Source organism: Neofelis nebulosa, chromosome 12 (genome assembly GCF_028018385.1).
Source record: "Neofelis nebulosa isolate mNeoNeb1 chromosome 12, mNeoNeb1.pri, whole genome shotgun sequence".
NCBI lineage: Eukaryota > Metazoa > Chordata > Mammalia > Carnivora > Felidae > Neofelis > Neofelis nebulosa.
Window position 1 is genome coordinate 22515354 of NC_080793.1, and position 10807 is coordinate 22526160.

At 43.8% G+C, this 10807-nt stretch overlaps 1 protein-coding gene across 20 annotated transcripts in view; it reads left to right on the top strand.

Annotated features, from left to right (window-relative positions):
- Window positions 1-10807, top strand: part of SUSD1 (sushi domain containing 1) — a 305056-nt gene that overhangs the window by 222474 nt on the left and 71775 nt on the right. Inside the window, exon 16 of one of the 20 annotated variants that reach the window (XM_058694517.1) lies at window positions 2773-3386. The exons of the other annotated variants lie outside the window; for them this stretch is intronic. Within the exon in view, the coding sequence (XP_058550500.1) occupies window positions 2773-2888 (116 nt within the window). The 3' untranslated portion in view covers window positions 2889-3386. Of the gene's footprint in view, window positions 1-2772; window positions 3387-10807 lie in introns of those variants that run through there. 20 annotated transcript variants of the gene reach the window in all.

A 10807-nucleotide genomic window follows, 5' to 3' on the forward strand; every position in this document is an offset into this window, starting at 1 on the left:
CAGGGCTTGACTGCAGTGTAGAGGGAACATTCCCTGCTTCTTCCCCTAGAAGGCCCGCACATAGACTATCTTCCCTTTCATGATTTTATCCTGACTCATGGAAGAGAAATAAGTGGCATTGTGAAATCAGCACATCTAGGAGAATTACAGATTTTTACTGTTTTTACCACACAGGTCTCTCATCCATATTCACTCCTTCATTCATTTGTCCATTAATTCATTTATCCATTCTGCAAGCATTGACTGAGCACCTGCTATGTACCAGGGACTGGTCTAGCACTGGGGATACAGTAGTGGACATGTCAGGCACAGACATGTCCCTGCTGTCGTGGAGGTCCTCGTTCCCCTGAGAGTCACAGGAGCCTCTGTGTTTGTGTCCTCTGATATCTAGATTTCATTAAGGAGCTCACCGGGAGGCACTGCCTCAAGAAGCCTGCATTTTAGGCCAGAGGCAGGACCAGACACCCTGAGCTGTTGACCCGGAGCAGCTAGAAGCAGGGCAACCAGGGATGAATCTGCTAGTCCTTGTGGAGGAAAGCCAGAAGTCAGGGCCACAGGGGTAGCGCCATGGGTAGGTCTAAGGGGTGGGTGCGGGGCTGCAAAGTGAGTCCAGGCATTTGGAAGAGGTCAGGAGACAGAAAGCAGTGGAGGTGGCTGTTAAAAGGCAAAGGTATTAGGAGCCCATCGTGCTGGGAGCTGGCTGAGCAACAGGAAAGCAGGGGTTTAATCATGGTAACGACAAAAGCAATCGTAATACTTGCCATCAAGTGTGTATGGAGTGCTTACTGTGTCTGCACCAGCCACCAGGCTAAGCAGTTTATGTATACAGCTCATGTGAAGAGGTAAGGGACTGGGCAGGACATCTGCTCTCAAGCATAGAAAGGAATTCACCAAACCTTCCCTTCCTAGACCCTAGCCAAAAATTAAGACCAAGCTGAGCACCAACTCTCCACCACCCAGCACTCCCCACTACAAGCTCTTACTATTATCTATATTTTCCAGTGGATATTAAGATAAAATAAAGGCAGGGGTGCCTGGGTGGCTCAGTTGGTTAAGCGTATGACTTCGGCTTAGGTCATGATCTCACAGTTCATGGGTTCGAGACCTGTGTTGGGCTCTGTGCTGACAGCTTAGAGCCTGGAGTCTGCCTCAGATCCTGTGTCTCCCTCTCTCTCTCTCAGAAATAAATAAACATTAAAAAAAAAACATAAACTAAAGGCAGAATAACAGTCCCCTTACCCCCAGGGGGACAGTTAGCATTACAAAGCCTTTGTAAGTCCCAGGAATGATTCTCTTTGGGCATCACCTTTTACTTTTTTGGAGAGAGAGAGTGAGCATAAGCGGGGGAGAGGGGCAGAGGGAGAGGGAGAGAGAATCTCAAACAGACTTCACGCTCAGAGAGAGTCCTACGTGGGGCCTGATCCTACGACCGTGGGGTCATGACCTGAGCCGAAATCAAGAGTTGGATGCTTAACCAACTGAGCCACCCAGGTGCCCCTGGGCATCAGTTTTTAAAGGGGCACGGATTCAAGTCTCAGGGGCCAGGCAAGAAATGTAATGAGTGTAGGTGAAGAAGACCCTAGTCTTCAGAGCAAGAGAAAACCCATGGGACTGAGGCCATTTGGAAGATTCTTGCCCTCCACAACATGAAACCCAATGGCCAGATCTTCTGGGGTGTTTTTTTGTTTGTTTGTTTTTTTAATAGAAGACAGAAATCCAGATTATAATATGAAAGCTCTGAATTGTTCAATGTTGACAATACCTCTCTGGAACTTCTATTATAGAAATCAAATGAAACACATCTGAAAGCTGTCCCTTTGCCACTCTGCCTTGCAACATCTCAGCGATACCAAAACTGAATCAGAGTCCTTGGAACTCCTTCCCCAAACATGTTACATCCTTCCACAGAGATAGTAATACCTTTAGGATACCGTGTTTACCAAACTCTAAAGTGGCTTTGAATTTGCATGAACTACTGACTTTGGGAGAGGTGGGAGGGGAGGGGTAAGAAAAGACACAGAGGGGCCCCTGGGTGGCTCAGTTGGTTAGGTGTCCAACTCTTGATTTTGGCTCGGGTCATGATCTCACAGTTTGTGGGATCAAGTCCCGCACTGGGCTCTGCGCTGACAGTGCAGAGTCTGCTTGGGATTCTCTCTCTGTCCCTCCCCTGCACTCACTCTCTCTCTCTCTCTCTCTCTCTCTCTCTCTCTCTCTCTCTCTCTCTCCCTCTCTCTGTCTCAAAATAAATAAATAAACATTAAAAAAAAAGACACAGAAGTGGTGGGGAGGGAGAAGACGAAAGCATTAAGGGGAAGGCCACCACTGTGTTCTGAGCCTGACTATATTATTGATACCTTATCTCATTTAATCCTCCCAGTCTGTGGGGCAGATACTTTCCCTGTTTTCCAGAGGAGAAACCTTTCCTGAGGTCAAACTCAGAGCCAGAACTTTTGCTCTTTCCAGTATATTCTGTAGAATTGACTGGAGGGACATTTGGGCCAATGGCCTCAGGAGAGCTAACGCAGGCAAGCCATTGCTGTGTGTCTCACGGGACTCACTCAGTGTTGAGGTGCTAAAGCACACACCGACCACAGCATCCAGGGCCGAAGGGATGGAAAGAACCCGGGGATTACCCACAATCCCTGCTGAAGCCTTGCCCCGCACACAAGCATTCCTCCCACGTATCTATCAGGCACTTGCTTTTTGCCCAGCACTGTTCTTGGAAGACCGAGACAATGTAGAAGCAGCTGAGGACCTGATTTCTCCCTGCAGAGAGCTTTCATTCTAATAAAGGAGAACCAGGGCCACCAGAGGACATTGGGTTGAAGATGCGAAAAGCAACCTGTTGCCAAGTGCGAGGTGAGGTGGTCAGGTTTGCCCTCCCATGAAGACAGAATTGGACAAAGGTTACTCAGAGGCGGGGAGGCCCTGTGGGTAGGCCTGTTGACGTCTTCTCCGGGAAAGAGGCCTAGAAGAAGGAGCCATTGGCCTGAGCTACTCATTCAGTCCCATTGAAAGTACACGTCTGGAATACTATTCAGTAAGTAAAAGGAACAAAATATATACATGCTACAACATGGATGAACCTCAAAAAAATTATGCTAACTGAAAGAAGCCAGCCACAAAAGGTCACATATGGAATGATTCCATCCATGTAAAATGGCCAGAAGGGCCAATCCAGAGAGACAGAAAGTAGATTAGCGGTTGCCTTGGGTTGGGGGTAGAAATGGGAATTAACTGGGGGTGCCTCAGTCCGTTGGGCATCCGACTATTGATTTGGGCTCAGGTCACGATCTCGCGGTTCATGAGATCGAGCCCTGCATTGGGCTCTGCTAGCTTGGAGCCTACTTGGGATTCTCTTTCTCCCTCTCTCTCTCTCTGCCTCCCCCCAAAATAAATAAATAAACATTTTTTAAAAAAGGGAATGAGGATTAACTGTAAATGGGGATGAGAGACTTTAGTGGGTGAGAGGAATGTTTAACACTGGGTTGTGGTTCTAGTTACACAACTTAGTAAAGTTACTAGTGAATTTTATGGTATCTAACCTTGTTTACACACACACACACACACACACACACACACACACACACACACACAGGCCTTGAGGAAGCCAGAGCACAGCACCTTTTAACACAAGGCCAAAGAGGAAATTAGCTCAAGCACAGATAGGATCTGTTTCCCCAAGCTGCTGTTTTCTCATCGAACCTGGTTGGACAGTTGGACAGTTCATAGCCTCAAAGGAAGATGGATTTGGGTACACTCTACATGATCACAGGTAGGACTTGTACAAAGGAGGCAGCCCCAGCCTCAGCCGGGCTGGTAAGAATAGCCCTCTCCATAAACATGTCCTACCAGAGCCTTTCCTGGACGTGCAAACCCACTGTTGGCTATGCTTTTAATCAAGAAAGGGTTGATATCTTACTGTTTTCACAACAATGGCTCAGTGGAGAAGCCAAGGGTGACTTTGGGAATAAAAGAGTTAAAACTTTCCTTGGAAGAGGGCAATAAGGAACCCAAAGCATGGGTGGTAGCAGTAGAGGCGATGAAATAGGACCTGGATGATTTTAGCCTCCATTCACTCACTAGCTGTGTGACCTTATGTCACATGAAGTGAATTTTCTCTTAACCCCTCAGAGTTCCGGGTTACTCCTCTGTACAACAGTGGTTGAAATCAAGCATGTAAAGCACTTAGCATAATGCCTCATAGACAAGTGCTCCATTCATGTACTTTATTCATTCAACTAATATTTTGGGGGCATGTACTATGTATCAGGCACTGAAGAGACATCAGCAAATGTGGAAACAAATATAATTTCATTGTGATGAGTGTTTTGGAAAAAGTAAAACAGTAATGGAATAGCATGATGGGGATAGGGTGGGTGATTTTGTAGCAAAGTCAGAGAAGAGAGGGCCTTTCTGAGAAGATGACACTAGAGCAAAATCCTAAATAATGAGAAGAAGCCAACTATGCAAGGATTTGGGAGGAACATTCCAGACAGAGAACAGCAAGTACAAAGCCCTAAAATGAGAATGAGTTTGGTTGGAGCCACGGCTAGGGTAAGGTGAACACAATGTTCACTCTCAGGGTCGAGCAAGTATAGGATCAGAGCCCACGGTTATTTATTTTAATTTTTTTGATATTTATTCATTTTTGGGAGAGACAGAGACAGAGTATGAGTTGGGGAGGGGCAGAGAGCAAGGGAAACAGAATCTGAAGCAGGCTTCAGGCTCTGAGCTGTCAGCACAGAGCCCAACGCAGGGCTCGAACTCATGGACCCAAGATCATGACCTGAGCCGAAGTTGGACACGTAACTGACTTAGCCATCTGTGCACCCCAAAACCCTTTGTTATTTAAAATATTTTGGTTTTGTTTTGGTTGTTTTATTGAAGTATAACTAACACAGTGTTATATTAGTTTCAGGTGTATGATATAGTGATTCAGCCATTCTCTACATTACCCAGTGCTCATCATAAGTGTATCTTCCCTCTAGTAACAGTTCTCTGTATTTAAGAGTCTAGTTTTTTCTTCATCTCTTTTCTCTTTATTTATTTGTTTAGTTTCTTAAATTCCACCTATGAGTGAAATCATATGGTATTTGTCTTTCTCTAAAAGTTTGCTCTTTTGTTCATCATGGACTTTTTTGCATCAATGCAGTTACACGTTTATTGTGACAACTATGTTTTGGGACACCCCTTAAATTTTGCACCAAAGCGAGTGCCTCACTTACCTCCCCATAGTCCTGGCCCTGTGCACAGAAAAGAAGTGGAATAAAATGGTAGCTGCTGTTGGCTTTCCTGTTGGGGATACTTTCAGTAAAAGTTGGGACTGGCCTCTGAGCCGCTGATTCTGTGATTCCATGATTTGAGCACAAGGTCAGGATTACTGCAAAAACAATCTAATGATAAATATTTCTCAATTTTCCTTTTTTTTTGAAAAATTAAAACCCAGTTTATACTCAGAGGTGTTTGGCAGATTATGCTGAGACTCCTTGAGATCCCAAGTCTACCAGTGTCCCCTCTCCCTCCTCCTCTGGGGCCATGTGTGTTAAGGGGATGCACCAGAGTCTCTCCCAAATCACTCCAGGTTGGAGGAGAATTCTGGGACTGCGGGCTGTGGGGCCCTTCCAGTCAGTTCCTCCGAGGCCTGGCACCATACTGCTTTTCCTATTCTTCTCCGGCCCCTGCGTGCCCTCCCTATTCTGGACAGTCCCTTCGAGATTAAGAAAATGTGTATAAATGGCAAAGCCCTAACAGTCTCATCTGCTAGCTCTTGCAAGGCCTCAGGCCTCTCTGATCCCTTGGAAGAAAACCCTTCCGCTCTCTGTCCTGCCAACCCCCGCCCCCCCTCAGGAGGACCAGCCTGGGGTGTTCGTGAACTCATGGCCCCCACAGGTAGCTTTGCTTTTTCACGTTTACAGAGGCTTCTGTGAGAGATTTAGGCCACATCTTGTTTTTGCCTCTGACCCCATTTATTTTCCCTTTCATGGGATTGGAGAGAAGCAGTTTACTTCCTTCCTGGTTTGTAGCAATTTTTAGGGCTCCTAGCAGCCTTTATGCAAATAGGTGTCCAGTGGCCTAGTGAGACGTCTTATCCTGTTTCCTTCCTTCCTTTCTCTCATTCAACAAATACATTTTTCGATTGCCTATGTGCATGTCCCTGTGCTGGGGACACAAGAATAAATCAGACAGATATGGCCCCTCTCATACTCAGCTCTCAGTCTAGTTGGGGAGACAGAAGAAGCAATTGCAATCTGGTTGCCATGATGAAGAAGGTATTGTGTACGGTAAATGTTCACAGATGGGAGGGGAAAGAAATCTAGTCCCCCAGTCTTTTAAAATATGGCAATGAAGTTCAGAGAAGGGAAAAGTAGCGTCCTCAGTCACATGATCTAAAAGCTCTGGGCTTCTTCTCATTTCCTGACTCATGCCCTTTCTACTTCTTAATAAATATCTCTCTTGAGGCCCAGAAAATCTCTAAAGGCAGGTGTGTGACATAAAAGCAAAGGGATTTGCTGGAAAGCGTTGGGCTGTGGGCAGTCTGAGGAAGCACGGAAGCACGGAAGGTGAGGACACTGCCCCTGGGGTGACCTGGCTGCAGGGGGGAGCCTCCACCTAGCTGGGACCTTGAGGAGCCTTCTTAATTTTTCTTTGTGTGTTTCCTGTGCCAACTGTCCTTTTATGTGTAGTGCTTAGTCTGCACAGTATTGGTTTTCTAGCAGTTCCTCCAATTTCATGTGGAGACCAGAAGTCTGTGATGGGCACTGAAAGCAAACAGTGTGTCCACATAGAGCAGTCAAAGAATTCCTTAAACCCATCAATCAGGGGCACCTGGGTGGCTCAGTCGGTTAAGCTGCCAACTTCGGCTCAGGCAGTGATCTGACGGTTAGTGAGTTCGAGCCCCAAGTTGGGCTCTGTGCTGACAGCTCAGAGCCTGGAGCCTGCTTCTGCGCATCTGTGTGTGTGTGTGTGTGTGTGTGTGTGTGTGTGTGTGTGTGTGTGTGTGTCTGCCCCGCCCCTGCTCGCTCTGTCTCTCGAAAAAATGAATAAACATTTAAAAAATTGAAAAAAATAAAGCAACCATCCATCAAACCATTCCCATTTGCGACTCGCCCTCCCCTCCCAAGGGCACTTTTCATGGGTTTCCAGAAAGACCGGAGATGGTTTGTGATTTCTGCCTCAGTGACACATTTCTGTGGGTTTAATACAGACCTGCACCACCAGCACTGTGGATACGTGGATACTGGATAGTAAATGAGTGAATCTAGCAGCTGCTTCTGCTCAATCTTATCTTTAGTGGTCTAATCTTAAGCTGCTTCTCTCCCCACAAAGCAGTTGTTAACAGGTCTTTCAGCAGGAGCTCAGGCAGTTAGGCCTAGAAAAAGATCCCGACTAGGAAAAGATAAAGGGTTTTCTTCTCCCCGACCCAGAAGATGGTCAGGCCTGACGAGGGAAAGAGGCCAAGAAATGTCCTCTCCACAGGCAAGGTTACTTAAAGTTTCCCAGAACCTTTCTGGCCTAGAATAATCTTCTTCCTTCCTTAAATTGTTTAGTTCTTGGTGAAAGCTGAGAGCAGGTGGCTGGCTGCTTGGAAACCAGGAAGAAGATCTGGAAATAAAGGCAGAACTTTTTGACTTTAGAAAGACTTTTGGTTTCCTCACTATCTCAGGCTCTGTGGGATGGTCTGGTGATTTCTTGGTGCTGCTTTTAACTGACTCAGTCCCGTTATTAAATGGGACGTCTGGCAATTAAATGGGACCACTTCCTTTGCTGGGTTTGGGGGTACCATCCAAATAGACGTAGAAGGTCAGAGTTCAGGTGCGCTGTACAGATTCTTCTGTGACACCAGGGAAAAGTAAAAATTCCATTGTTATGATAGCTGAAGCAATTAACATTCCCCAGGGAAAAAATCTAAATGCAAAGTGTACCTGCCAACTAGGATCCCCTAAGGGGAGGAATGCAGGAATAGCGAGCGAAATCTCTTAATAAACAGCTGATGTGAAATTTGTTCCTAGGAAATTAACCTTTAATATATCATTTTGGTAAAATAATGCCCTGTAAAGTAGTAGTTATTTATCCTGACTGCACGCTAGAATCATCCGGGAGAAGTCTTTGAAAAATGCTGATGTCTGGGCCCCATTCCAGAGATGATGACTTAAACGGACAGGGCAGGGCCCTGGACAGCAGGAGGTTTTGTTTTGTTTTTTAAGTTTATTCATTTTTGAGAGAAAGAGACAGAGCATGAGCAGGAGAGGGGCAGACACAGAATCCGAAGCAGTCTCCAGGCTCTGAGCTGTCATCACAGAGCCCGATGCAGGGCTCAAACTCACGAACTGCGAGATCCTGACCTAAGCTGAAGTTAGATGCCTGACCGACTGAGCCACCCAGGCACCGCTGGACAGCAGGAGTTTTAAAGGCTCTCCACCCGAGTCTGCTATGCAGCCAGGGCTGACAACACTGTCCGAAGTGGACTTTATCCATCTGATTCCCAGCCCAGGTGGATAACCTAATTAAGAAAAAGCACCATGCGTGGCACTAAATTAAACGAGCTCACTAGATGAAATAGCCTATACTTTCCCCACTGATTCTACATCCTTATTATCTATTAATATTATCCCAGTATAATTGGGACTTCTCTGAAGTCTCCAATCTAGTTCATTGATCTACCTCTTTCTGCATCAGTATCACATGGTTACAATTACAGTAGAGTTATTCCTAATTTAGCAACTTTCCTTGATTACGAAAGTAACAGAGGTGAAATGTTCTCCAGAAGTAGCCATTTTTTAACAAATAAAGTAACTAATACTTAGTGAGCAGTTGCTGTTGGTCAACTGCTCTTCCACATAGCAACTGGTTTCATCTTTACAGCCCTGAATTAGGTACCATTATTAGCCCCATTTTGTGACAAAGGAAACTGAGTCATGGAGAGATTAAATATCTTGCCAGAGGTTACCCAGTTCATAAATGGGAGAGCTGGGATCCAACCATGCAATATGACTACAAAACTCTTACCAGACCAGTCAATCTGTGTCTTTTTCTGTATCTCTGTTTGTTTCTATATCTATATAATATATAATTTTATTATGTACTTATATTAAAATTAAGTTTATATATAATATAAATTTATATAAATATAATATTTATCATATATGATGTGTATGTATAATGTATACTTTTATTTTTTTATATTTATTTTTTAATATGAAATTTATTGTCAAATTGGTTTCCATTAATGTATATTTTTAAAGGAAATTTTTACATACTATTTTTGGAGTTAAATTTCTCCCCCTCACCACCACCAACCTAAACAGTGTATCTTGGGCAGTTAGTGTATAGAGACCTATTTCTGATCTCATTGGTGCGGGGCATGTTACTAATCACATGCTTCGGCTCTTAGAGTGAGATTAACTGGATTCAAGTACCAACTCCATCACTTCCTAGCTCTGTGATCTTGGGAGTATTAACCCTCCCTAAATAAGATTCTTCAATGAAAAAAATAGATACAGGGGTGCCTGGGTGGCTCAGTTAAGTGTCTGACTTCAGCTCAGGTCATGATCTCATGGTTTGTGGGATCTGTGCTGACAGCTCAGGCTGGAGCCTGCTTCAGATTCTTTGTCTCCCTGTCTCTCTGGCCCTCCCCTGCTCATGATCTGTCCCTCTCTCTCTTTCAAAAATAAAATAAACATTAAAAATATTAAGGTAGATAGATAGATAGGTATGTAGCAAAAACCACTGCTTAAGTGGGACTCCTGCATGCCCTGTAAATGTATCTGGGCAGTTAGTAGTTCAGAGGAAATTGGGTTTGATAACACCCAGAAGCTCATAGGCCATGTGACTTCTCTCAGACCTCTGCATTTGGGAGCAAGAAAAGGGAATTACTTTGTCGACTTCTTTCAAAACATTTTACAAAATATAGAATTTATACCTTGTAAATCACAACATAAAATAAGTACAGGGTATGGGTCCACATTTTACTAGATTTTAGCCCTACGATTTTTAAAACAGAAGAAAGCATTACCCGTGAAAAAAAAATAAAAATAAGAGGAAATAAATAAAATGATGATGCTATTACATCTCATAATCTAATATTTAAATATTAAGTGTTTACAGCACATTTAGAAGTTGGGTAACCATGAGCAAGATTCTTAGTTTTCCCATGCCTCAGTTTCCTTTTCTATAAAATGGGGATAATAATGGTACCTAGCTCATGCAGTTGTTGTAAAGATGGAATGAGAGAGTGCTTGGCACCGGTAGGTACTTACTAAATATTAGTTCTAAGAATTAAAGGAGATGAATCTGGGTTAGCCAGGGTCTAGTACTTGGAAAGAAAAGGAAAGGAAAGGAAAGAAAAGAAAAGAAAAGAAAAGAAAAGAAAAGAAAAGAAAAGAAAAGAAAAGAAAAGAAAAGAAAAGAAAAAAGAAAAGATAGGTATTCTGTGTTGATATCAGAGTCTCATTCTTATTTAGCCAACTGTCCTAGAATTTCATCTGTTTCATGCAGATTTTTAAACTTTTAGACTGGCTTTAATTTTTCTGGCTCTATAAATTTCCTCTATCATTATTAATTTTGTAAGTCAGTATCCTGTCTCTTTCTCAGCGAGACTTCCTGTTTTTGAGAATCACTACTATAGTAAGGCTCTTCCTTCGGATGTGCTGAGAAAAAAATATGTTGCTAAGTCCTGCTTTTAAAATGTTCGATCATGTATTTATTAAATCTTCTATGCTGGTAGTTAATTTTTAAAATCGGTGTGATCTAACAGTTTCTGAGTAAGTGTCAAACTTCTTCCAAAAGTGGTGGTTTTATCTGTTTC